Genomic DNA, 22,128 nt, shown 5'->3' with positions numbered 1-22,128 from the left:
CCCAGGGGAAGAGCAGATTCATAGAAGCCAGTGGGCAGTGGCTGTGAAGGTGTATTGAAGCAGAACTGTGTGGCATGGACTCTGCCACTCAATTATATCAAGAGCACAGTGATCACGGTACTGTTAGATTAGAAGGGAAGGGTGATCTTGTGGTTAAGGCACAGACTGAGAGTCAGAAGATCTTGGATCAGTTTCTGGCTCTGCCACAGACTTTCTCTGTGACCATGGACGTCACTTAGACACTTCAACGAGAGTTAGGTACCTACATAGCTTTGAGGATCTCAGTCTGAATCTCTCAGTGTCTCAGGTTCTCATCTGTAAAATGGGGAAAATAAAACTTCTTCCTCCAATTATTGCCGGCCTTGTCTACATGAACTGTAAACACTTTGTAGCAGAGGCTGTTTTTTCTAACTATGTGTACATCAGCTAACACAATGGGGCCCCATTCTCAATTGTGGCTTCTAAATGTGATAAAAGTAATAAACACCAGATTTAACACCTAAAAGGGCGATCCTCCTACAGGAACACTCTTAAAACTTTTTTTTTTTTTGCTATTTAGTCAGATAAACAAACCATAAATGTACATCATACAACTCTAATCTGACATACCATGAAATTATGTCAGAATACATTTATTAAGCCATATCAGTATTATCCATTTGTATGTGGGAGTCAGGAAAGAAAAGGCTTCCTGAACTTTTTCTCGGTGTAATGGCAGAGACACCATTTTTAAAAACCCAGTCTATGGTATATAATGACCTGGGAATAAACAGCCATAAAAATAAGCACGAATCTCATTATATAAAACAACAGATAGCTGGCTGAATTTAGCCAGGCACAATTTCCATTGGAGAAATACACACTGGAGTAGTAGCTGCATATGAGAGGAATGAATGGGATGCACGCACTTGTCTTCATGTTCAGCACTACAGCAGTGCAGCTCTGCCGCTACAGCGCCTTAGTGAAGATGTTCCTATGCCGATGGGAGAACTTCTCCCGTTGGCAGAGTTAATCCGTCTCCCCGAGAGGCGATAACTATGTCCGGTGGAGAAGCCCTCCCACTGACATAGCACTGTCTACCTGGGGGATTAGGTAGGCATAACCAGGTTGCTCGTGGGTGTGGATTTTTCAAGCCCACAAGCGACAAAGTCATACTGATATAAGTCTGTAGGGCAGACCTGGCCTTAGCTGGCCTCTCTTGTACTACCAAGACCTGATCCAAAGCCCACTGGAATCAGTGAGAGTCTCTCTATTGATTTCAGTGGGTTTTGGATCAGCCCCCTGGAGAGCATCTTGCCAGGCTAAAGAGGGCATTTTAGTCAAAATGCTGCCTAACTAAATTTTTCCTCTTCCCAAACCCAATTCATACCCTGCCCAATAACTTACATTTCACAAATTTCTTCTCCAATTTCCTCTCTTGACTTCTTCACTCTTCTCAGAATTCATGTGCAAAAGGCTTAAAGGATACCACCTTCACAAAACTGATATCACAACTGGTATTTGTTCATACCTAAATTTCCACTGGTGAGGGCAATAAAATGGGGGCAGGCAAGAACCATGACACGATGTTTGCAGCGTTTCCCCCCTTTTCAAAAACATAACCCAAGTTGAAAATTATTATACACCCCAGCAAAGTTAAAAGCGATTCCACAAATTCAGGCTTCTGGAAGGATCAAGAAATATTACTTAAAAACAAAAAAATCTAGTCAGCAGGGTTTGCTGTCACTGGAACATCTGTGACCAACTCGATCTGCCTTTTCAAGATCCATATTAAACCTTTTAGGGCCCAGTCCAAGGCCTGTTGAGCGCAATGGCAGTTTTGCTGTTGACTTCAATGTGATGTTGGACTGTGCCCACAACACGCTTCTACTTTGAAAAGTCTCTATGCAAAAATGGCATCTTCTTGCCCCACACATCTGCTCCCTGCTGGTGTTCAGAGACATAGCTGCTGACTTGAATAACTCAGATAAGTTTTTACTGCTCTTTATTTGTCTTAGCAGTGCAGGGCAGCGAACTGAATCTGTGGGAGTTAGCTGGATTCTCTTCTGGTTTGTGCATCAACAGAATTGTAAATGAAGTCCCAGTTGCAAAACTAAATTCTGTCCTCAGATACCCCTTTGAACAAAATGAGCAGATTGCACAAGCATAACTGAACGCAGAATTTGGACCACAGAATTTTTATTGCCAATGACAATGATGATGTACAAACCAGAAAGAACCCCAGATTCACTCTCATATACCACACTGACTTTGCAGGGCTAACAGTTAGAATAACCATCTTTTAACTTGTAAACGGAGCAAATTTGATCTCAAATCACTGAAAGACAATGAACACGGAACCTCACAATACCATTTTTTTACAGAGTCACTTTTCAGAGCAGAATCAGATTTGAAATAAAAACCTCAACTGACATTTTCACTTATGCCCCTCCCAACCCTGGGGGAATGCCAAACGCACCTCAGCAACACCTCTCAACACAGTATGCAGAGACCCTCGGGAGGCCAACCCCTGCCACACAGAACAACTGCAAGGAAGTTGGAGTAGGGAAATGGAATGGGCTTGTGGGTGGGATGGGGACAGGGTGGGTAGCCTCCTGACACTCTTCCAGGACAGCCTGGTAAGGGAATGGCCACTGGTGAAGCCCCTTCACATTATTCAGGAGCTCCTCCATTGGACCGGGGAGATGTCGATGGCTTTGGGAGTGGATGGGCTGAGTGTATTTCTCAGATTCTCTATAACCATAACTCCCTCTCCTCCAGCGCACATCACTATACACACACAGGTAGAGGGAAGCTGACGGAGATGAGCGTTCCAGCCTCCTATGGTTTCAATCTCTGATGAAGCCTCTGAAGTTTCACCAGAGACGATTTTTGGATGACGCTCTTGTCACTGTTAGGTCTCTCCCTTGGGTGGGCTTTCAGGTGCTCCACCAGGTCCGACTGCTCGCTGAAGACCTTGTCACAGTCGGTACATTTGTAGGCCCCCTCCTCCTTGTGGTTTCTCTGGTGCACAGAGCGCTGTGAAATGTGCATTAGGCTTGTCTCGCTGTGGGGCCAAGGGGAGGGCCTCTCCCCTGGGTGGGTTCTCAGGTGCTTGGCCAAGTTTGACTGCTCACTGAAGCTCTTGCTACAGTGCGGACAGATGTATGGCCTCTCGCCGGTGTGGGTTCTGCAGTGGGTGTTGAGATTGGAGAGCTGGCTGAAGTGTTTCCCGCAGTGGGGACAGGGATAGGGTCTCTCACCCGTGTGGGTCCGGTGGTGCTTCCTCAAACTCGACTGGTCGCCGAAGCTCTTCCCACAGTCGGTGCAGACATAGGGCCTCTCTCCCGAATGGGTCCTCAGGTGGGTGGTGACGTTGGAGAGCTGGCTGAAGCGCTTCTCACAGCCAGGGCATTTGTAAGGTCTCTCCCCTGTGTGGGTCCGCTGGTGCGTAGTGAGGTGGGATCTATGGATGAAGCTCTTCTCGCAGCGGGGGCAGGGGTAGGGTCTCTCCCCCGTGTGGGTTCTCTGGTGCTTGGCGAAAGTCGATTGGTCGCTGAAGCTCTTCTGGCAGTCAGGACACACATAGGGCCTCTCCCCAGTGTGGGTCCTCAAGTGGGTGGTGAGATTAGACTGGTCACCAAAGCTCTTCTCACACTGGGGGCAGGTGAAAGGCCTCTCCCCTGTGTGGGTCCTCAGGTGGGTGGTGAGACTGCTCAGGTTACTGAAGCGCCTCTCACACTCAGGGCAGCTGTAGGGCCTTTCCCCTGTGTGGGTTCTCTGGTGTCTAGTGAGGTTTGAGAGGTGGCTGAAGTGTTTCCCGCACTCAGGGCAGGAGAAGGGCCTTTCCCCCGTGTGGGTTCTCCGGTGTACAGTGAGATGGGAAAGCCGACTGAAGCTCCTCTCACACTCAGCACAGGGGAAGGGTTTCTCGGCTCCATGGACTCTTGCGTGTGCCGAGAGCTCCTGCTTTTGCCTGAAGCTTTTCCCACAGGCACTACATTTATACATTTTCTTTCCTGTGTGAATGCTGCTCTTGTGGCTATTCAGGTCTCTCTGCCCCTCAAAGCTTTCCTCACACACAGAATATGTGCACGGTCCCTCACTTGTCTCCGACCTCTCTGGCACATGGGGCTTGCACAGTTCCCTGAAAGTCCTTTCATGTTTCCTACCTCCCTCATCCCTGGCTGTGTTTCTCCTCTGCTTTTGTGACTTGTGCTGCCCTTTGCAGGTAGTTTCCTGGTCAGGTCTCTGGGAAACTCTCTCTTTTGATTTCCCCAATAACATTCCCAGCAGCTTCAGGTTCTCACGACCTTCTTTGTGATGCTTCTCAGTTCTGCTCAGGATCCCACCACCTGCAGGGAGGAGAAGAAAATCTAGATGTGATCTCCTGTGCTGCTAGTAGAAGGAAACCACTAACCATTCCCAGCAGTACAGTGTGACTGAGGCAGTCCTTCATCTCTCCCAGGATGTTAGCCCAGAAAGCACTTACTCTAGCTGGCACATTATGCAAGTGGCTCCATGTCCCAGGGCTGCTGGTGGTGCTAGAACAGGTGAAACTGCTTTAAGGGAAAATGAAATATTTCACCATAAACATTGCTGAGAGAAGAAAAAGGAAAATGCTCAATTTTTTGAGTGTCCACTAACTTTGGGTGTCCAACTTGAGACTCCTGGGGCCTGATTTTCCAGAAGCCAATTGGAGCTGTGGGGACTCAGCACTTCTGAGCATCAAGCCTCATCTGCTTGGGGTTTCAATCCCCATTGCAGTGTCTGGCAATAGCAGAGTTTTGTTCGGAAAGAAAAACTAAAATTAACTCTCAGGATCTACATAGAGAAAGCGCAGAACCTCATTCTCTACATGCTCCTGGGGAAGTCTAGAGCCATCAGAAAAGGCTTTGCTTTCCAGACTGGGATCCCAGTCATCTCAAGGGGAACTTCACTGAGAAAGGAGAGCTCAGTCTCATTTCAACTCCAAAATCTTCACTGATTTTCTAAAAATCTCTGATTGTCTCTCAGTCTCAGAGCTTGGTGTTATATGGGATCTTGGAAGTACTACTGGTGAAGGGGAACTTGTGGGTATTGAGGTAAAGGTTTCATATCAGCAATAATTGAACACGGTCTTTAACACAGCACTCTTTAAAGTGTGACTACACCTAAGGAGAAGAATTCAATGCGTACACGGCTAGTAAGAAGCACCATGAACGTTAGCACTCACTGATTAGTGTTTATGCTGAACAGGGAACAGTGTCTCAGGATCACGCAATAAGAAGGCAGCCTGGTTTCTTAGCAATGGGAAAGAAACAGTGTTGAAGGCCTAAACATTACAATGCATCATATGACTATTTAAATTGCATTGACTGAATTAGCAAAGCTATTGGAACCTACTACTACATAGTTCATGTCATACTTTTCCAGTTATGCTGCCATCCCTGATGGAAGTCTTTTGTACAAAGGGAATATGTTGCATGACAATGCATGATGTGATACTGGTGGGAGTAGCTACATGATCTTAGATTCCACTTCTGCATCAGTGGGAACTGATTGCAAGGGAAAGCAGTCTGTCTTCAAATTATCTGTGCCTGGCTGCTTCTTCTGGCAACATTCTTTTGGGGAGTTTCCCTTCATGCAGCGTGCTCTTAGGGAAGAGCTGTGTTGCCTTATATCCTACATGGATAACTCTACCTAGGGAGACACAACCATGGGACCCTCCCAGTGTGATGTTATCTGAATAGTTCAGTGTTTCAACACAAAAACTGGATAAAAGGAGGAAATGCCTGCCCTAAAACAAATGTTAGAGGCTGGGAAAGATGAATATTAAGGCTCCATTCCCCAAATGAAATAATCACAAACGCAGAAAGTTTGAGCCAAATCCTCTGCTGGCATAATGCTAACAAAATCAATGGAGTTACACCTATGACTCACTAGGGGTAAGGAAGAGTGTGATTTCAGAGAGAGAGAGGCAGAAGCTTGTCAGGCATTGGCCAAGACACAGTGAATCCTATAAAGGAAATCCAGTTCCGCAGCTTAGAAAGGGTCTCCATCTTGTCACTTCATTTGAGGAAGCTTGGATTATTACTACTCGCCTGGGGAGGGGCTTTCAGGAATAGCTCCATCCACTGAGTCCTGAAGATCCACAACCCACAGCTCTGACTCTCTTGGTTCTACTGGAGATATCAGTTTTGGTTTGGGACTTTTATAGCCTGTTTGTGGGAAATGAGATTGGGAGACATTATGTTCCGTTGTTGGTCCCTGAGAGCGTGTTACAAAAGTATGTAAATGGTTTTACACCAGTACCCTTTGCTGGAGCAGACGCGTACTCTTAATAAATCCAAACGTGCTAATGGAAGCCCTGAGGCCAGGAAAAGGAAGATGGTCCAGTAAAAGGGCACAAGCCTAGGACCTGGGAGACCTGGGTTCCTGTGTAACCTGGTGCAAGGCACTTAGCCTCTCTGTGCCTTGGTTCCCCTGCTGTACAATGGGGATAATAGCCCTGCCCTGCCTCATGGAATGTCATGAGACTACATACAGTAAAGATTGTGAGGAGCTCAGATACTACATTATTGGAGGGGCATATAAATACTAAAGAGAGACAGAAAATCCAGATAGTTCAGAGATTACGCAGCTCGGAATAAAAGAAATAAAACTTACATTTACCCAGTGAAGACAACCTGGTATAGTCTTCTGTCTCAGGCATTGATACAACTCCTTCTGCCATTCCTCTAAAATATCTCTCTCCTCACAGAAGAAACAGACAAGACATCACCAGACTTCAGCAGGATCTGAAATCACAAGCATTATAAACTCAGCATCTTGTGCTTCAGTCCCATCCTGACACCTGAAGCCCAAAGTCTGAGCTGGAGAATTGGTCTCTGTGGGAGTAATTCACAGTGATAACCCAAGGACCGCACAGCAAGTATATTGTAGGGGATTTATCTATCCCCTGGATATTTCATCTGTGATGTGGGTAAATTCAGAGTCCTATGGGACTATGCCCTTCTGTTCCCATGTAGATCTCAGGCAGTGAAATCGGAAGGGCCCTAGATATGCCAGATGAATGAGGAAATAGACTCTTTTCCCCCCCCTTTCACTTTCTGATTCTCCATTTCTCCACTAGCTTCCATCTTCTTCTGGGTGCAATTCATGGTGGTGGTTTTTTATCCGTAGAGATCTACACTGTTTGGAACCTACCTACCTTAGTGGCTGTCTTTCTCTGTCCATGTCCCACTACTACTGCTCAGATCATCTAGAGTACTTTTGCTCTCACTTTGCTTTTGTTACACGTCCATTCCTGGAGACAGGAAACAGCATGTTTTAGGATGAAGATTCACAGCTACAGAAATGCTCCTCTTCAGTGTTAGACCACAGCTTGACTGTACTGACCTTCAGAACACAGTACAAGACACTTCTTCTTGGCCAAATGTTTCCTCAACTATGGGCCATTAGCAGGTGGGTGATTGGATGTTTTTCTAAAAGATGTGCTCAAACAGGAATTATTTCAGGGAAGTTCTATGGCCTGTGTTATACAGGAGGTCAAACTAGATGATGACAATGGTCCCAGCTGGCCTTAATATCTATGAATCATTAATAGTTGGCTGGGTCCATACAAGGAAAAGGGCTGTTTATGCTGCATACTGTGGACAGACTGATGCACAGACCAATTTCCAACAGTATAACCATGCATGCATTTACCAACTATGCATACCAACAGAGTATTTGCCTGTTGAAATACTGTTTTGCATGCACAGTTGTTAGCTGAATGAGGCTCTCCGTTTTATACATGGTTGTGGGCTTCTCTCGTTTTGAAAATCAGGCCCTTAAATGTCAGAATGCATTTAATCTACGCTCTTAAAAATCCTCCAGCTACCGTTAGGGACACTTTCTGCTGTAGCTCACGAAAGCTTATGCTCAAATAAATTGGTTAGTCTCTAAGGTGCCACTAGTACTCCTTTTCTTTTTGCGAATACAGACTAACACGGCTGCTGCTCTGAAACCTTTCCCACCCTTGTCTCCCATGATTCAGGCCTTTCCCCGGCTTGGGAAGCTGCTGGGCACTAGCATTTCCTGTCAGTTCAGCACGAGGAATTCTGCTCAGGACCAGGTCAGGTCTGTCCTGACTCTGCAGATGAAAGAGCAGAGATGTGGAGGAGAGGAAAAAATGCAGAGAACAGGGCAGATGGAGACCCCAGAAAGAGCAGGAGACGCTGTAAGAGAAGGCCTGGGTCCTGGGGGGGGGGGCCCCACACACCAGCTCTGCCACTGGAGAGTCACTCACTGGGACACGGCCCCTGCCGATGAGCGACCACACGGTGTGTCGAGGCCCAGCCGCGCTGCCCCGCTCTGCCCGCTGGGTGACATTTACCCTCCGTCCTTCCCAGAGCGCAGACCCCCCCCGCCCCGAGCTGGTTGGGCTGCACCGCCCGCCCCACGCCGCTGCCCTGGGTCAGGCTCGCGCAGACCTGCGCTGGGCGAGGGGCCCCCTGAGCCGGCGGCCCCGCCTCGCTGCTGCCCCGGCGCTCTCCGGGGTGGGGACGCTCCTGGCCTGCAACCGCACACGCGGGGCGGCCCCTGCCCCGGTGGCTTAACAGGGCCCCCGCAGGGCTGCAGCCGCCCTGAGCGGGCTAGTCCCCTGTCCCTTGCCTGTGCCAGCCCCGCTTCAGGCTGCGGCTCCGGTGTGTCCCGGGGGCGGTGCCCGCTGCCTCCAGCCCCGCCGGCTGCCCCAGGCGCTCCCCGCTCCGGCGGGCGGGCGCGCAGCCAGCGAGCTCGGCGGGGCACGGGCGGCCCAGCCGCTGCGGACGCCAGGTTTCCGCGGGACCCACCGCCCGGGCACAGGAAGCCGAGGAAGCACCTCTCCCGGCCAGGCCTCTGGAGCAGCGCCGGGGTGTTAACCCTCCACCCGCCAGGCGCTTCCCGGTGTCGTTCCGCTCTCGCCTCCCCGCCCCCGCCTAAAGGGGCCGCTCTCTGCACCCTGGCTGGCGCCACGCCGTGAATCCCCACCCTGGCTTTGTCACACTGGAGGATAAAGGGGTTAGCAGAGGGGCTCTGGAAACAGCCTTGAACTCTCTAGAAACGGGTGCCCAGAGCCCAGGTGACGTTGATGGTGATTGTTCGCTTGAGAGACCCCCCAAGGGGGCATGGCGCACCTGAAAAGTGTAAAGAGCTGTTTACCTGGGTGTTAGCTTTTTGCTACTTTTATGTCTAAATCTTAGGCTTCTTCATGGCCAGCTATAGGCAGGAATACTCCTCTGTGGTCTGTTCCGCTGAGTAATATTGGTATTATTCATTTATAGTATGGCACAGCCCAAAGGCCTCAGTCAGGATTAGAGCTGCAGTTGTGCTGGGGGATGAAGACGGTTCCTATGGCAGGGAGTTTCCAGTCCAAAAGATCCTCAGCAGTGACAAAGAACATGAAGAATAATGTGTATTTATTTAGTTCATTCCATTCTAGAGCTGTGATGTTTGTCAGGGTGATTTTAGTGACAGGGCTTGTCTACACTTAAAACATGACAGTGACACCACTGTAGCTGTGCTGCTGTACTGCTTCAGTGTAGACACGACCTGTGCCAACATGAGAGGTTCTCCAGTGGGCATAGGTAATTTATCTCCCCAAAAGACGGTAGCTAGGTTGATGGAAGAATTTTTTCATTGACCTAGTGCTGTCTATACAGGGACTTAGTTTAGCGTAAGTACCCGCTTCAGCAATGGAGTTATGCCAACCTCATTTTCTAGTGTAGACCAGGCCACACACTTGGGAGCGCTGTTGTATCTGCAGAATGTAATCTTTTTCAATTAAACCAAAATGTTTATGCTTCTAGCCCTTGCAGAGAAAATCTTCAAAATGTGAATTGTTGCTGTGGTGCCTTTGGGCTGGTCTACAATGAAAACTTACATTGGCATAAGAACATGAGAACAGCCATACTGGGTCAGACCAAAGGTCCATCTAGCCCACTATCCTGTCTGCCTAGAGGGAATGAATAGAATAAGTAATCATCAAGTAATAAGTGATAACGTGATAAGTAAAAAATCCACACCCCTGAGATGTAGCTATGCCAACCTAGTCATTGGGGTAGAAAGCGTTAGGTCGATGGAAGAATTTTTCGGTTGATACCACCTCAGGTAGGTGGATTAACAACAGTGATGGGAGAACCCCTCCCATGGATGTAGGTAGTGTCTACATGGAAGTGCTACAGTGAAGCAGCTGCAGTGCTGCAGCTGTGCCATTGTAGCATTTTAAGTGTAGACATCAGGTTGCAGAGAGACGAGCTAAACAATAGCTCTGAGAGACTGATGAACTGCTCTATTCATGCAAAGAGGAAATGAACTAGGGAGCTTAATGATCATTTCAATGTTAACATTATGTTTGTTCTTGCTGATTATTTGAGCAGAAACATCCAGCTAACTTGCTTCTCCAAGTGTGGTTGGCTATTGCAGAAGTAAGAGATGGAATAGACCTACTGTATTCAGACTGTGGTGTGCTTTTGCAGCTCACAGTTTGCTCCCTGCTTCCAGAGTTCCTTGGAGGGGAGTCAACAAGAACTTAGGACAGGAAGAGAGTAGAAAACCAGTGTAGTGTGTGTGCTAGACAGGCTAAGCAGATCTATTTCTAAGCCATTGCAGAGTCAGGACGGAGAAGGAACAAGTCTGTTAGGACCACCTGAGCAAGCTTTAAAAGCAAGGCTTGCAGCCAGGACTGGGTCTAGGCACCAGCAAAGCAAGCACGTGCTTGGGGCGGCACATTTCCAGGGGCGGCATTCCGGCCATCCTTTTTTTCCCCCTGGTCCCGCTCAGTCAACCAATGAGACCCTGCGTGGGGTGGGGCGGCAGGTTCAGTGCAGGGGTCCTGGCCCGGGGGCGGTCTCTGCCCTGGCCCCCCGTTGCCGGGGGAGTGGGGTGATGTGGTTCCTCCTCCCTTGCCCTCCCCTGCTGCACGTGTCACAAGCAGCGGAGGAGCTGGAGCCGAGGAGAGGAGCCCGGGATCGGGGCAGGACCCAGGGCCAGTAAGGGAGCTGCTCCCCTGGGCAGCTGGGCAGCTCGGCGCTGGACGGGCACCCCTGGTCCGCCCCCTCCCCCCCCCCCCGTGGCTGACCTGCCCCCCAGCCGCTCTGTCGGTTACTGTCCCCTCTGCGGGGGTGGGGCCGGATCTGAGATCGGGCTTGGGGCCCACGGGCGGGATGTATAGCCCTGAGCACCTCACTCCAAACACTGCTATAGCATTACGCATTCTTTTAACATTACCAGTATCAGTGGCTTCTGGTGAGCACAGTTTCTCAAAACTGAAATTACTAAAAAATTATTTGAGGTCCACCATGTCTCAAAATTGTTTGTCAGGACTTGCATTAATTTCAGTTGAAAGTACCATTGCAAAAAATTTAGATTTCACTGAATTATCAAAAGACTACGCAAGTATAAAAACCAAAAAAATTCAGTTCATATAAATTCTTTTAATTTATGAGAAACTGGGGGCACCGGAAGACACTAACATTTTTCATTACAGTGTATAGTTGAACCCAAATTGCTTGTAATTGTGATTTTGTTAAAATTAAATGAATATACTAGTAGGAAATTGTTTTATTTCACTAACTACAAATTCTCTGTGTTCATTTTTTAAAAATTTTGAACAGTCAAAAAACCCCCCCAAAACAAAACAAAAAATATTGCAAAGTGCAAACTTGTGTAAAAGCCACCCCAAAAAGCAGGGGCGGCCAAAAATTTTTTTGCTTGGGGCAGCAAAAAACCTAGAGCCGGCCCTGCCTGCAGCTTACTGTACTTGGTTCTGAAATGACTGGGAAGCCAGTGGAGGTATTTGGGCATGGTTCTGGTGGAAGGGCTATATTTGTAAAGATTGAGTTTACTTCCTCACCAGCTCAGCGGGGCTGTTTGGAGAGATCACATAATAAAACCATTATCGTCTAGACAGCTCCAGTGTAATAAAGGAAACAGGGGAAGGGAAGGAATTCCCTGAGAAGCCCTGTGGGTGATGCATACCAAGAGTGCAGAGATCTGAGAATGTTTTGGAGAAAACGGGTAAGATGAGAGAAGATCATTATCTAAAGTCCGGGGAGTTGGAGGTTAAAACCACAGAGCTTCTTAACCCACCCTGCCCTAGAGAGGATCAGCACAGTCAGAGAGGGAGGAGTACTTAATAAAGATGGGACTTTCCTGTTCCCAGCCAAATATCCCTCCCAGCGCCATGTGTCCGAAGCGACAGGATCTGCATCTCCAGTGTAAACAACACCCCTCCACTGACATGCAAAAAGCATGAATCCCCCGGGAGCAGCTGGGAGCGGTAAGTCGGGGCAGGGGCATCTGTACTGGGGCAGGATCACAGCAGAGAAATAGCTTCCGGGGAGGGGGCAAGAAAACAGCGCAGAAACCAGGAATTGCTGCCCGTGGGAGCACAAGGGAGTTGAAGCATGAACTGTGTGGCTGGAAAGAGATCAGATAGCAAGCATCAGGGGACAAAACCAGGGTCTGAGGGTCGATGCAGCTGCAGCCCAGCAGGGTCCCCGCTGCACCAGCCCTTTCAGGGGCAGCACGTAAAAGGATCTGCCTAGTTTAGTTTAAAAGGGGCATGGAATAAAGTCACTCAAGAGCCAACAGGGAGGTTCACTGGGATTTCCCTCAGGGAATATTTTATTATTGCTACTTTGTCCCAAGAGCATAGCCAATATTTGGGGCTTTGAAGGGTTGTTTCTGTTAGGAGGAGAAATAGATTATATGAATCAGCTATAGTCTCTGGTACACTCCTGTTTAGTTACAAAGAACGTACACAAAGTCCTGTTTCCCTGCGCATAGTAGGAACAAACAATAGCAGCCAATGTCCTTGCTCAGTTTTCAAGCCTGCTTTTCCAGCGAGTCCTGTGCCCCAAAGAGCTCTGTTTCTCTGCTCCTTCTCAGAGCCACTCTCACAATGGGCATTGGCTTTGGCACATACACAGCTTGTCAAAACTAGTCCTCTAAGAACATAAGAATGGCCCTACTGGGTCAGACCAAGGGTTCATCTAGCCTAGTATCTTGTCTTCCGACAGTGGCCAGTGCCAGGTGCCCCGAAGGGAATGAACAGAACAGGTAATCGTCAAGTGATCCATCCCCTGTCACCTATTCCCAGCTTCTGGCAAACAGAGGCTAGGGACACCATTCCTACCTACCCTGGCTAATAGCCATTGATGGATCTATCCTCCATGAATTTATTTAGTTCTTTTTGAATCCCGTTATGATCTTGGCCTTCACAACATCCTCTGGCAAGGAGTTCCACAGGTTGACTGTGCATTGTGTGATTAAATACTTCCTTTTATTTATTTCAAACCTGCTGCCTATTAATTTCATTTGGTGACCCCTAGTTCTTGTGTTATGAGAAGTTGTAAACAACACTTCCTTATCTACTTTCTCTACACCAATCATGATTTTATAGACCTCAATCATATCTCCCCTTAGCCGTCTCTTTTCCAAGCTGAAAAGTCCCAGTCTGATTAATCTCTCCTCATACGGAAGCTGTTCTATACCCCTAATAATTTTTGTCACCCTTTTCTGAACCTTTTCCAGCTCCAATATATCTTTTTTTAGATGGGGCTTCCACATCTGCACACACTATTCAAGATGTGGGCGTACCATGGATTTATATAGAGGCAACATGATATGGAGGCACTGGGTCGCAGTGGCTCTGACCAGCATCACCAACCTGTCCGTTAAAGTCCTGTCAGCGGTGCTGCTGAGCTAAGGCAGGATAGTTCCTACCTGTTCTGATACCGCGCTGCACCCCGGAAGTGGCCAGCAGCAGGTCCGGCTCCTAGGCGGGGGGGCACGGGGCTGTGTGTGCTGCCCCTACCCCAAGCACTGGCTCTGCACTCCCATTGGCCATGAACCAGCCAATGGGAGCTGAGGGGGTTGGTGCCTGCGGGCGAGAGCCACACGGAGCTGCTTGCGTGCCTCTGCCTAGGAGCTGGACTTGCTGCTGGCTGCTCCTAGGGCGCAGAGCGGTCCGCAGTGCCAGGACAGGCAGGAAACCTGCCTTAGCACCCCTGCTGTGCCACTGACCAGGAGCTGCCTGAGGTAAGCCCGCACCCCAACCCGTGCCCCAATCCCCTGCCCCAGCCCTGAGCCCCCCCAAACCCAGAGCCCCCTCCTGAACCCCAAACCCCTCATCCCTGGCCCCACCCCAGAGTCTGCACCCAGATCCCTGACCCCCTCCCACACCCCAACCCCCTGCCCCAGCCCAGAGCTCCCTCCCACACCCTGAACCACTCATTCCCAGACCCACCCCGCAGCCCTCACCCCCGCACCCCAACCCTCTGCCCCAGCCCTGAGCCCCTCCCACACCCCAAACCCCTCATGCCCAGCTCCGTTGGGTCATGGGTATTAACAATTTTCTTCAGCTGGGTTGCCAGAAAAAAAGTTTGAAAACCACCGCTCTAGATCCTGCATTTGCAATCAGCCCAAGGGAAATCCCTCCGACTACACAGTTTAACCCTGTTCAAGCTTTGCCATGCAACAGATTGCCTTGGGAAATAACTGGAGGCAATAGAAGCTATCTCACTCCATGAAAGGGCTTAATTGCTTCTTTCCTTTAGCCCTGAAGAAGGGTAATTACCCACCTATTGACTTTAATCAGGTCTGTGATTGATCCATGGATCAAAGACAGCTGGATGGTAGCCATTAACACCTCCCAGTGTAACAGTCTTTTAAATCTAGCACTCCCCACTGGATCCCCCACACGTTCAATTCATTATCCAGGGAAGCATATTATTATATTTTTAAGGTCAGGCTTGACAAAGCCCTAGCTGGGATGATTTAGTTGGAGATTGGTCCTGCTTTGAGCAGGGGGTTGGACTAGATGACCTCCTGAGGTCCCTTGCAACCCTGATATTCTATGATTCTGTGATTTAGTGACTGTGACCAGTATGTTTCTCTTGTTCTCTTTGGGCCAGTTCCTGGGTCCGTCTGCACAGTGAGCAATGGAGGAGTGTGTGAGCAAAAGTGGTTTAAAGTTCACCTTTGCACTCCCTGGATCCTGCTTCTGCCTCTGCGCAGGGCCCTCTCCTCCAGCAAAGAAAAGGGCCTGGGTTTAAAATCCTCACATTTTATTTGTAACCTGTATTCAAGCATTTAGTAATTCAGTTGCCCACCTGTTTTATTTCCCTGGATGCAGGGTTGCCGGTCCCCCAGACTGCTGCAATCTCTTAGATGGAACAAGGGAAAGAGCCATGTGTCCCCGATCTGCATGCCTCCATAGACAGGGAGCTCCCAAGGGGTACCTATCCGGGTGAGGAATAAGTCAAAGCAACCCAGGAACCGTCAGTGGGTGAAATAAAAATGCTGGCATTTCAGCAAAGCTGTTGTGAGTTCGCCCGTTTCTGTCTTGTCGCATCCTATAGACCTGGTCAGGAATCTTCCATCAACATGGTTTTTCAACCAAAAATGCAGTTTGCACAAAATCAACATTTTCCAAGGGACATTTTGATTTTGCAAATATCAATTTTTTACCAGACAAATCAAAATAAGATACTTCGTTTTGTGCTGGGTCAATCCAGATATAAACATTTGAGTTTGTTTACCAGGGTGCTAGCTTTTTGCTACTTTTATGTCTAAATCTTAAGCTTCTTCGTGGCCAGTTGTAGGCAGGAATACAGGAATACTCATCTGTGATCTGTTCTGCTGATTAATATTGTTATTATTCATTTATAGTATGACACAGCCCAAAGGCCTCAATCAGGATTAGAGCTGCAGTTGTGCTGGGGGATGAAGACGGTCCCTGTTGCAGAGAGTTTCCAGTCCAAAAGTTCCTCAGCAGTGACAAAGAACATGAAGAATAATGTGTATTTATTTAGTCCATTCCATCCTAGAGCTGTGATATTTGTCAGGGTGATTTTAGTGATAGGGCTTGTCTACATGACAATGGCACCACTATAGTTGTGCTGCTATAGTGCTTCAGTGTAGACACTACCTGTGCCAGTATGAGAGGTTCTCCTGTGGGCATAGGTAGTGCATCTCTCCCTGAGAAACAGTGAATCAAACTGTTGTATTGCGGGCCACTTTAACATTAATCTGTGTTCTCCTGAGCTGCTGCAGTGCTTTATGGAAGCTGTAGTTCAGGTGTCTCATGCCGCCATTCTCTTCTGTGGACCAGGCTCCCTGGCTGGACTTCATCTCCCATGATGCACCACAGTCTCCCCTCTGGTAGAACCACTGGAGTGCATCATGACTGCACGTCAATTTTCATGATGCATTGCAGTCATGAAATGTGTAGGTCAGCCAGGAATCCTGTCCCATAGAGAAGCATGGGTTATGCTACATGGGGGTGAACTACAACGCATCTGAAGTACCACAGCAGCTCAAGTAGACACAGTTTAATGTGGAAGCGAGCTGAAAGGAAACATTTCCATTTGGTTCAACAAACCAAACCAAAACATGTTGATTCAGAACTGTCAAAATGTTTCAGTGAAAAATATAAAAAAGAAATGTTTAGACATTTTGGAACTGAAATTTTTTGGAACTTTTTGTTCTGCAAAAAATTTCAATATTTCTGCTTTTTGTTCCAGTTTGGGACAAATATCAAACAAATATCAAAAGATCTTGATTTCCTGTGGGGTGGAATTTTTGTTTTTCTATCAGACCTAATCTCAGTATTGTAGCCAGAAGTTAAAGCAGAGGCTCTCAACCAGGGGCATGCATACCCCTGGGGGTACGCAGAGGTCTTCCAGGGTGTACATTAACTCATCTGGATATTAACAGGCTACATAAAAAGCACTAGCAAACTCAATACAAACTAAAATTTCATACAGACAATGACTTGTTTATACAGCTCTATACACTGAAAAGTAAGTACAATATTTACATTCCAATTTATTTTATAATTATGTGGTAAAAATGAGAAAGTAAGCAATTTTTCAGTAATTGTGTGCTGTGACACTTTTGTATTTTTAGGTCTGATTTTGTAAGCAAGCAGTTTTTAAGTGAGGTGAAACGTAGGGATACAGAAAACAAATCAGACTCCTGAAAGTCTGGAAAGGTTGAGAGCCACTGTGTTAGAGCAACTGGAAAGCAGATGCCAATTATGGTTTAACATCAGTCCTGACAGTCTGCTAGCATTCCCTCGCCTAACCAGTGTATTGTAGCGGAAACTTTCCTGTTTGCAAGTGTTGTATTGAGTTCTGAAGGTGATAAGGGCCATAGTAATTACTTTCTTCTATGGCAGTGAGTTCCATAGTGCGGGGCCAGCTTCTGGGAATGTTCTGGGGAAAGGTGTGACAGAGTGGGATATGTCTGTACCCAGTTGTGAGCTCCATTTTGTGTTTCAACGTCCATCTTGGATTGTAACCTCCATTGTGACCTTCACTTAATAGTAGAACCTCCAATTTGAATTAGAACATCCATTTTGTGTTAGGGTTTGACACCTAGTTCAATGACAGTGGCTTTGTCTACACTTAAAACTTATGCTAGCAAAGCTGTCAGTCAGCGGTGTGAAAATACCACACACCCTAGCTGACATTGCTAGGCTGACAAAACTGCTAGTATAAACAAAGCTGTGTTATCAGAAGAGGGCTTCTGTCACTATAGCTAACATCGTTCAGGGAGATGGTGTTCCTACACTGGCAGAAAATCTCCTTCTGTCACCATATGCTGCATCTACACTAGGGGCTGGCATAGACTGTGTAATGTAGACATAATCTATGGCTGAGAAGCCACCATAGAGCAATCATGGGCCATCGACTTTAGCTGTCTCTCAACTACTGGCCCACTGCGAGGGGATAGTGGACTCTCTACAGCAGCCTGACTCGGGGTAAGAGGCTGGAATTTCCCAGTTGGAGCACATGGGCAAAAAGAGTCAGAGGCTGTATTTAAGAGGGGAGGGCTTCTCTGAGCAAGCGGACCAACCACCACCATATGTCAGAAGCCTCTTGGCTAGAGAGTGAGGACAAGGCAGGAGGGTCTGCCTAGCCTGAAACACTGACCAGACCCTGGACTTGTGGGGTGAGATCAGAGTAAGAGAGTGAGGTGGAAGCATTGCAGGACTGTTTGTTATTTTGCAAAGATCTATAACTCTCCAGTGCTCTCTTAAGAGTAAAAGTGGCTGTGGTTAAGAAGTGCCTTGGCTAAACCTATAAGGGGGTTAATGGAGCAGCTCAGTGCCCACACCCAGATAAGGCTCTGAGGGCACATGTCAGGCTTGGGCGACACCTAAAAATTAGGTTGACAAAGCAACATCACTCAGGGCTGTGAGACATGTTGTGCCCTATGCAACATAGCTAGGTCAACTTAATCCCACTGTAGAAGCAGCTAGACAGAAGACTTATTCGTCACTCAAGCCACTGCCTTTTGGAGAGGTGGATTACCTACACTGACAGGAAAAGTCTTACAGTCAATGTAGGAAGCAACTACACTGTGGCAGTACAGTGGCAAAGCTGCAGTGCTATAGCTGTACCATTCCAGTGCAGACACACTCGAAGCAGCTAAGGGCTTGGCCTGGTTTGGGGTTTAAGACAGCTGCCTGCAGAGCCCCATATCCCTTGGAAAGATGGCAGACACGGCAGCTGGGACTGGTGATTAGTCACTACCCAGACCCGGGGGTTTAGAAGCATGTGGGATCCAGCGGTTGGGTCCGTTCATAACAGACTGGTGTCAGTCCAGAGAGAGGGATTGGTCCAGGTTGTGATAAAAAGCTCAGGTGATTTTTTTTTCTCCTGTTTTATGATCTTATCAAAGGGTCTAATTCAGCACCCATTCATATGATTGGAAAGACTGCTTTTGATTTTGATGGGCTTAGGATCAGGCTGTAAAGTTTTCGGATTTGTGACAAACTCTTTGCGATTCCCTTGGCTGAGGCACCCTTTCCCTCAGACACAGGGATGAATCATGTCTCGATTCTCTGTTTATTCCAGCAGGTGATGGGATCATGAGTGAAAACGAGGAGGAGAATCCACAGCAGGAGGGTCTTCAGATAGAGGAACCAAGTGTAGCATTGTCAGAAAAATCCAAAGGGAAAGATTCCCAGAGCCCTGACTGGGAAGATGACTATGAGGATGAGTGGGGGACAGAAAATCAGGAGAGAAACCTTCCAGGAAAGAAATGGGGTGAATCTCCTCCCCGAGAGAGAGGTTTCAGGAAATTCAAAGACATCATTGCCCAGCAGAGGCCTCACACTGGAGAGAAACCTCATAAATGTCCCGACTGTGGGAAGAGCTTTAGTCGGAGATCAAACCTCATTCAGCACCAGAGGACCCACACAGGCCAGAGACCTTACAAGTGCCCCGAATGTGGGAAAACCTTCAGCCTGCGCTCGACGCTTACAAGACATCAGCGAACTCATCTGCAGGAGAAGCCCTATAAATGCACTGAGTGCGGGAAGAGCTTCCGCCAGAGCTCAGACCTGATCACCCACCAGCGAGTGCACACAGGAGAGACACCTTACCGGTGTGCTGTGTGCGGGAAGAGCTTTGGGCGGAGCTCCAACCTGAGCCAACACCAGACCACGCACATGGGGGACAGACCCTATCAATGTGTTGACTGCCTGAAGAGCTTCCGGAGCAGTTCCGCCCTGGTGCAGCACCAGAGGAGCCATACGGGGGAGAAACCCTATCAGTGCTCTGAATGCAGGAGCTGCTTCCTGCAGAGCTCGGACCTGATCAAACACCAGAGGATCCACACTGGGGAGAGGCCCTACCAGTGCCCCGCCTGTGGGAAATGCTTCAGCCAGAGCTCCTCACTCACTGAGCACCAGAGGACACACACCGGGGAGCGACCTTACCATTGCACCGAGTGCGGGAAACGTTTTTGCCAGAGCTCCACACTCATCCAGCACCAGAGGATCCACACTGGGGAGAAGCCCTACAGATGCACCGAGTGCGGGAAAAGCTTCTGCCGGAGCTCCAACCTGAATCAGCATCTGACAATCCACATGATAAAGAAACCTCATCGGTGCACTGACTGTGGGAGGGGCTTCAGTCAGCTCACTAACCTTACTGTACACCAGAGAATCCACTCTGGACAGACACCCTAGGACGGTGATTCTCAAACTTTTGTATTGGTGACCCCTTTCAGCAAGTGTCTGAGTGCGACCCCCCCCCCCCTTATAAATTAAAAACATGTTTTAAGTATTTAACGCTATTATAAATGCTGGAGGTGAAGCGGGGTTTGGGGGTGGAGGCTGACAGCTCATGACCCCCCATGTAATAATCTTGCGACCCCCTGAGTGGTTATGACCCCCAGTTTGAGAATTCCTGCCCTAGGAGCTATGGGGACAGCTTCACGGACCTACCAGCACCAGAAAATACACTCCACACAGAAAGCATTGCTGGCTGTCTCCCTCCTGGATAGTGGCCTACTCCAGGAGGTTCAATTCAGGGAGGGATTAGGGATATCTTCCTCCACCTTTAAGAGCTTTATCAGCTGGATAATCTTGCAGAGAAGGATCTGATCTGTTCTGTTGCTTTTGCTCCATGCACTGCAGAGTGAGACCGATCAGGATCATGCCAGTTTCATTCTGCTGCTGGGGTACCCTTTGTTATACAGTTGGGTTCTGCAGAGAGGGCTAGGTGGAAGAAAATGACAGGGAGGGTCAGAGACACACAGAAGCAAGTGGGAAGGTAATGTTGCTCAGGGCTGTTTCCAGAGACTAACTTTATCCTTGACGCAGCTCTCATGTAATATATAATATACCTTCTAGGGCAGATGTTGATAGATACATGCAGGCAGGGTATATTGGCTCCACATGTGCAGAACTACTACAAAACAGTGTCTTACTGTAGCTTTCTCACATGCTATGGAGTGGACATTGACACACCAAGACGGCCACAGCCTGGGTTGGGAGAACACAGTGTCTCGTGCCTGGATCCCTTGGGGAGAAGACTATGCCCTGGTCTATACTAGGAGTTGAGGTCGAATTTAGCAGCGTTAAATCGATTTAACCCTGCACCCGTCCACACGATGAAGCCCTTTTTTTCGACTGAAAGGGCTCTTAAAATCAAGTTCCTTACTCCACCCCCGACAAGGGGATTAGTGCTGAAATCGGCCTTGCTGGGTCAAGTTTGGGGTATTGTGGATGCAATTAGATGGTATTGGCCTCCGGGAGCTATCCCAGAGTGCTCCATTGTGACCGCTCTGGACAGCACTCTCAACTCAGATGCACTGGCCAGGTAGACAAGAAAAGGCCCGCGAACTTTTGAATTTCAGTTTCCGTTTGGCCAGCATGACAAGCTGCAGGTGAGTGCAGAGCTCATCAGCAGAGGTGATCATGCAGAGTTCATCAGCAGAGGTAACCATGATGGAGTCCCAGGATCGCAAAAGAGCTCCAACATGGACCGAATGGGAGCTACAGGATCTGATTGTTGTATGGGGAGCGGAATCCGTGCTATCAGAACTCTGTTCCAGTTTTTGAAATGCCAAAACATTTGTCAAAATCTCCCAGGGCATGAAGGACAGAGGCCTTAACAGGGACCTGAAGCAATGCTGCGTGAAACTTAAGGAGCTGAGGCAAGCCTACCAGAAAACCAGAGAGGCAAATGGCCGCTCCGGGTCAGAGCCCAAAACATGCCGCTTCTATGATGAGCTGCATGCCATTTTAGGGTGTTCAGCCACCACTACCCCAGCCGTGTTGTTTGACTCCTTCAGTGGAGATGGAGGCAACACGGAATCAGGTTTTGGGGACGAGGAAGATGATAGCTCACAGCAAGCAAGCGGAGAAACCAGTTTTCCCGACAGCCAGGAACTGTTTCTCACCCTGGACCTGGAGCCAGTACCCCCCGAACCCACCCAAGGCTGCCTCCCGGACCCGCCAGGCGGAGAAGGGACCTCTGGTGAGTGTACCTTTTTAAAATACTATAAATGGTTTAAAAGCAAGCATGTTTAATGATTAATTTGCCCTGGCATTCGCGGCTCTCCTGGATGTACTCCCAAAGCCTTTGCAAAAGGTTTCTGGGGAGGGCAGCCTTATTCCGTCCACCATGGTAGGACACTTTACCACACCAGGCCAGTAGCATGTACTTGGGAATCATTATAGAACAAAACATTGCCGTGTATGTTTGCTGGCATTCAAACAACATCTGTTCTTTATCTCTCTGTGTTATCCTCAGGAGAGTGATATCATTCATGGTCACCTGGTTGAAATAGGGTGCTTTTCTTAAGAGGACATTCAGAGGTGCCCGTTCGTGCTGGGCTGTT

The 22,128-nt window shown here is 48.4% G+C and overlaps 2 protein-coding genes across 20 annotated transcripts; one reads left to right on the top strand and one right to left on the bottom strand.

The window, feature by feature from the left end:
- Positions 1-581: 581 nt before the first annotated feature.
- Positions 582-8,963, bottom strand: LOC102945475 (zinc finger protein 501). Of its 12 annotated transcripts, none has more exons than XM_043524774.1 (5): positions 8,796-8,963; positions 7,172-7,267; positions 6,628-6,758; positions 6,063-6,179; positions 582-4,334 (listed from the first exon to the last, which is right to left on the bottom strand). In XM_043524774.1, the coding sequence occupies exons 3-5, from the start codon at positions 6,692-6,694 to the stop codon at positions 2,821-2,823; spliced, it is 1,698 nt and encodes a 565-aa protein (XP_043380709.1). In that variant the 5' UTR covers positions 6,695-6,758; positions 7,172-7,267; positions 8,796-8,963; the 3' UTR covers positions 582-2,820. The 12 variants fall into 12 exon arrangements, with proteins under 12 accessions (XP_043380709.1, XP_043380671.1, XP_043380791.1 ...); XM_043524736.1 differs by lacking the exon at positions 8,796-8,963 and adding an exon at positions 8,617-8,780; XM_043524856.1 differs by lacking the exon at positions 8,796-8,963 and adding an exon at positions 7,360-8,032.
- LOC102945247 (zinc finger protein 239) lies at positions 8,057-21,356 on the top strand. Of its 8 annotated transcripts, none has more exons than XM_043525246.1 (3): positions 8,057-8,182; positions 15,122-15,235; positions 18,852-20,939. In XM_043525246.1, the coding sequence occupies exons 2-3, from the start codon at positions 15,157-15,159 to the stop codon at positions 19,967-19,969; spliced, it is 1,197 nt and encodes a 398-aa protein (XP_043381181.1). In that variant the 5' UTR covers positions 8,057-8,182; positions 15,122-15,156; the 3' UTR covers positions 19,970-20,939. The 8 variants fall into 8 exon arrangements, with proteins under 8 accessions (XP_043381181.1, XP_037769040.1, XP_043381347.1 ...); XM_037913112.2 differs by lacking the exon at positions 8,057-8,182 and adding an exon at positions 11,794-12,262 and having other exon boundaries at positions 18,855-20,939; XM_043525412.1 differs by lacking the exon at positions 8,057-8,182 and adding an exon at positions 11,795-12,262 and having other exon boundaries at positions 15,122-15,310; positions 18,852-21,356.
- Positions 21,357-22,128: the final 772 nt, after the last annotated feature.

The sequence above is a fragment of the Chelonia mydas genome, chromosome 1 (genome assembly GCF_015237465.2).
Source record: "Chelonia mydas isolate rCheMyd1 chromosome 1, rCheMyd1.pri.v2, whole genome shotgun sequence".
NCBI lineage: Eukaryota > Metazoa > Chordata > Testudines > Cheloniidae > Chelonia > Chelonia mydas.
The sequence above is the reverse complement of the archived record's forward strand: the minus strand, read 5'-3'. Positions and strand labels throughout refer to the sequence as shown.

Bases quoted from the DNA above. Each gene is read 5' to 3' on its own strand.
- LOC102945475 (XM_043524774.1), bottom strand. From the start codon at position 6,694: ATGGCAGAAGGAGTTGTATCAATGCCTGAGACAGAAGACTATACCAGG. The intron at 6,180-6,627 runs GTAAGTTTTATT...TCCCACAAACAG, and splicing joins GTTGTCTTCACTGGGTAAAT to GCTATAAAAGTCCCAAACCA. The intron at 4,335-6,062 runs GCGAGTAGTAAT...TCCTCCCTGCAG, and splicing joins TCCTGAAAGCCCCTCCCCAG to GTGGTGGGATCCTGAGCAGA.
- LOC102945247 (XM_043525246.1), top strand. From the start codon at position 15,157: ATGGAACAAGGGAAAGAGCCATGTGTCCCCGATCTGCATGCCTCCATA. The intron at 15,236-18,851 runs GTGAGGAATAAG...TGTTTATTCCAG, and splicing joins CCCAAGGGGTACCTATCCGG to CAGGTGATGGGATCATGAGT.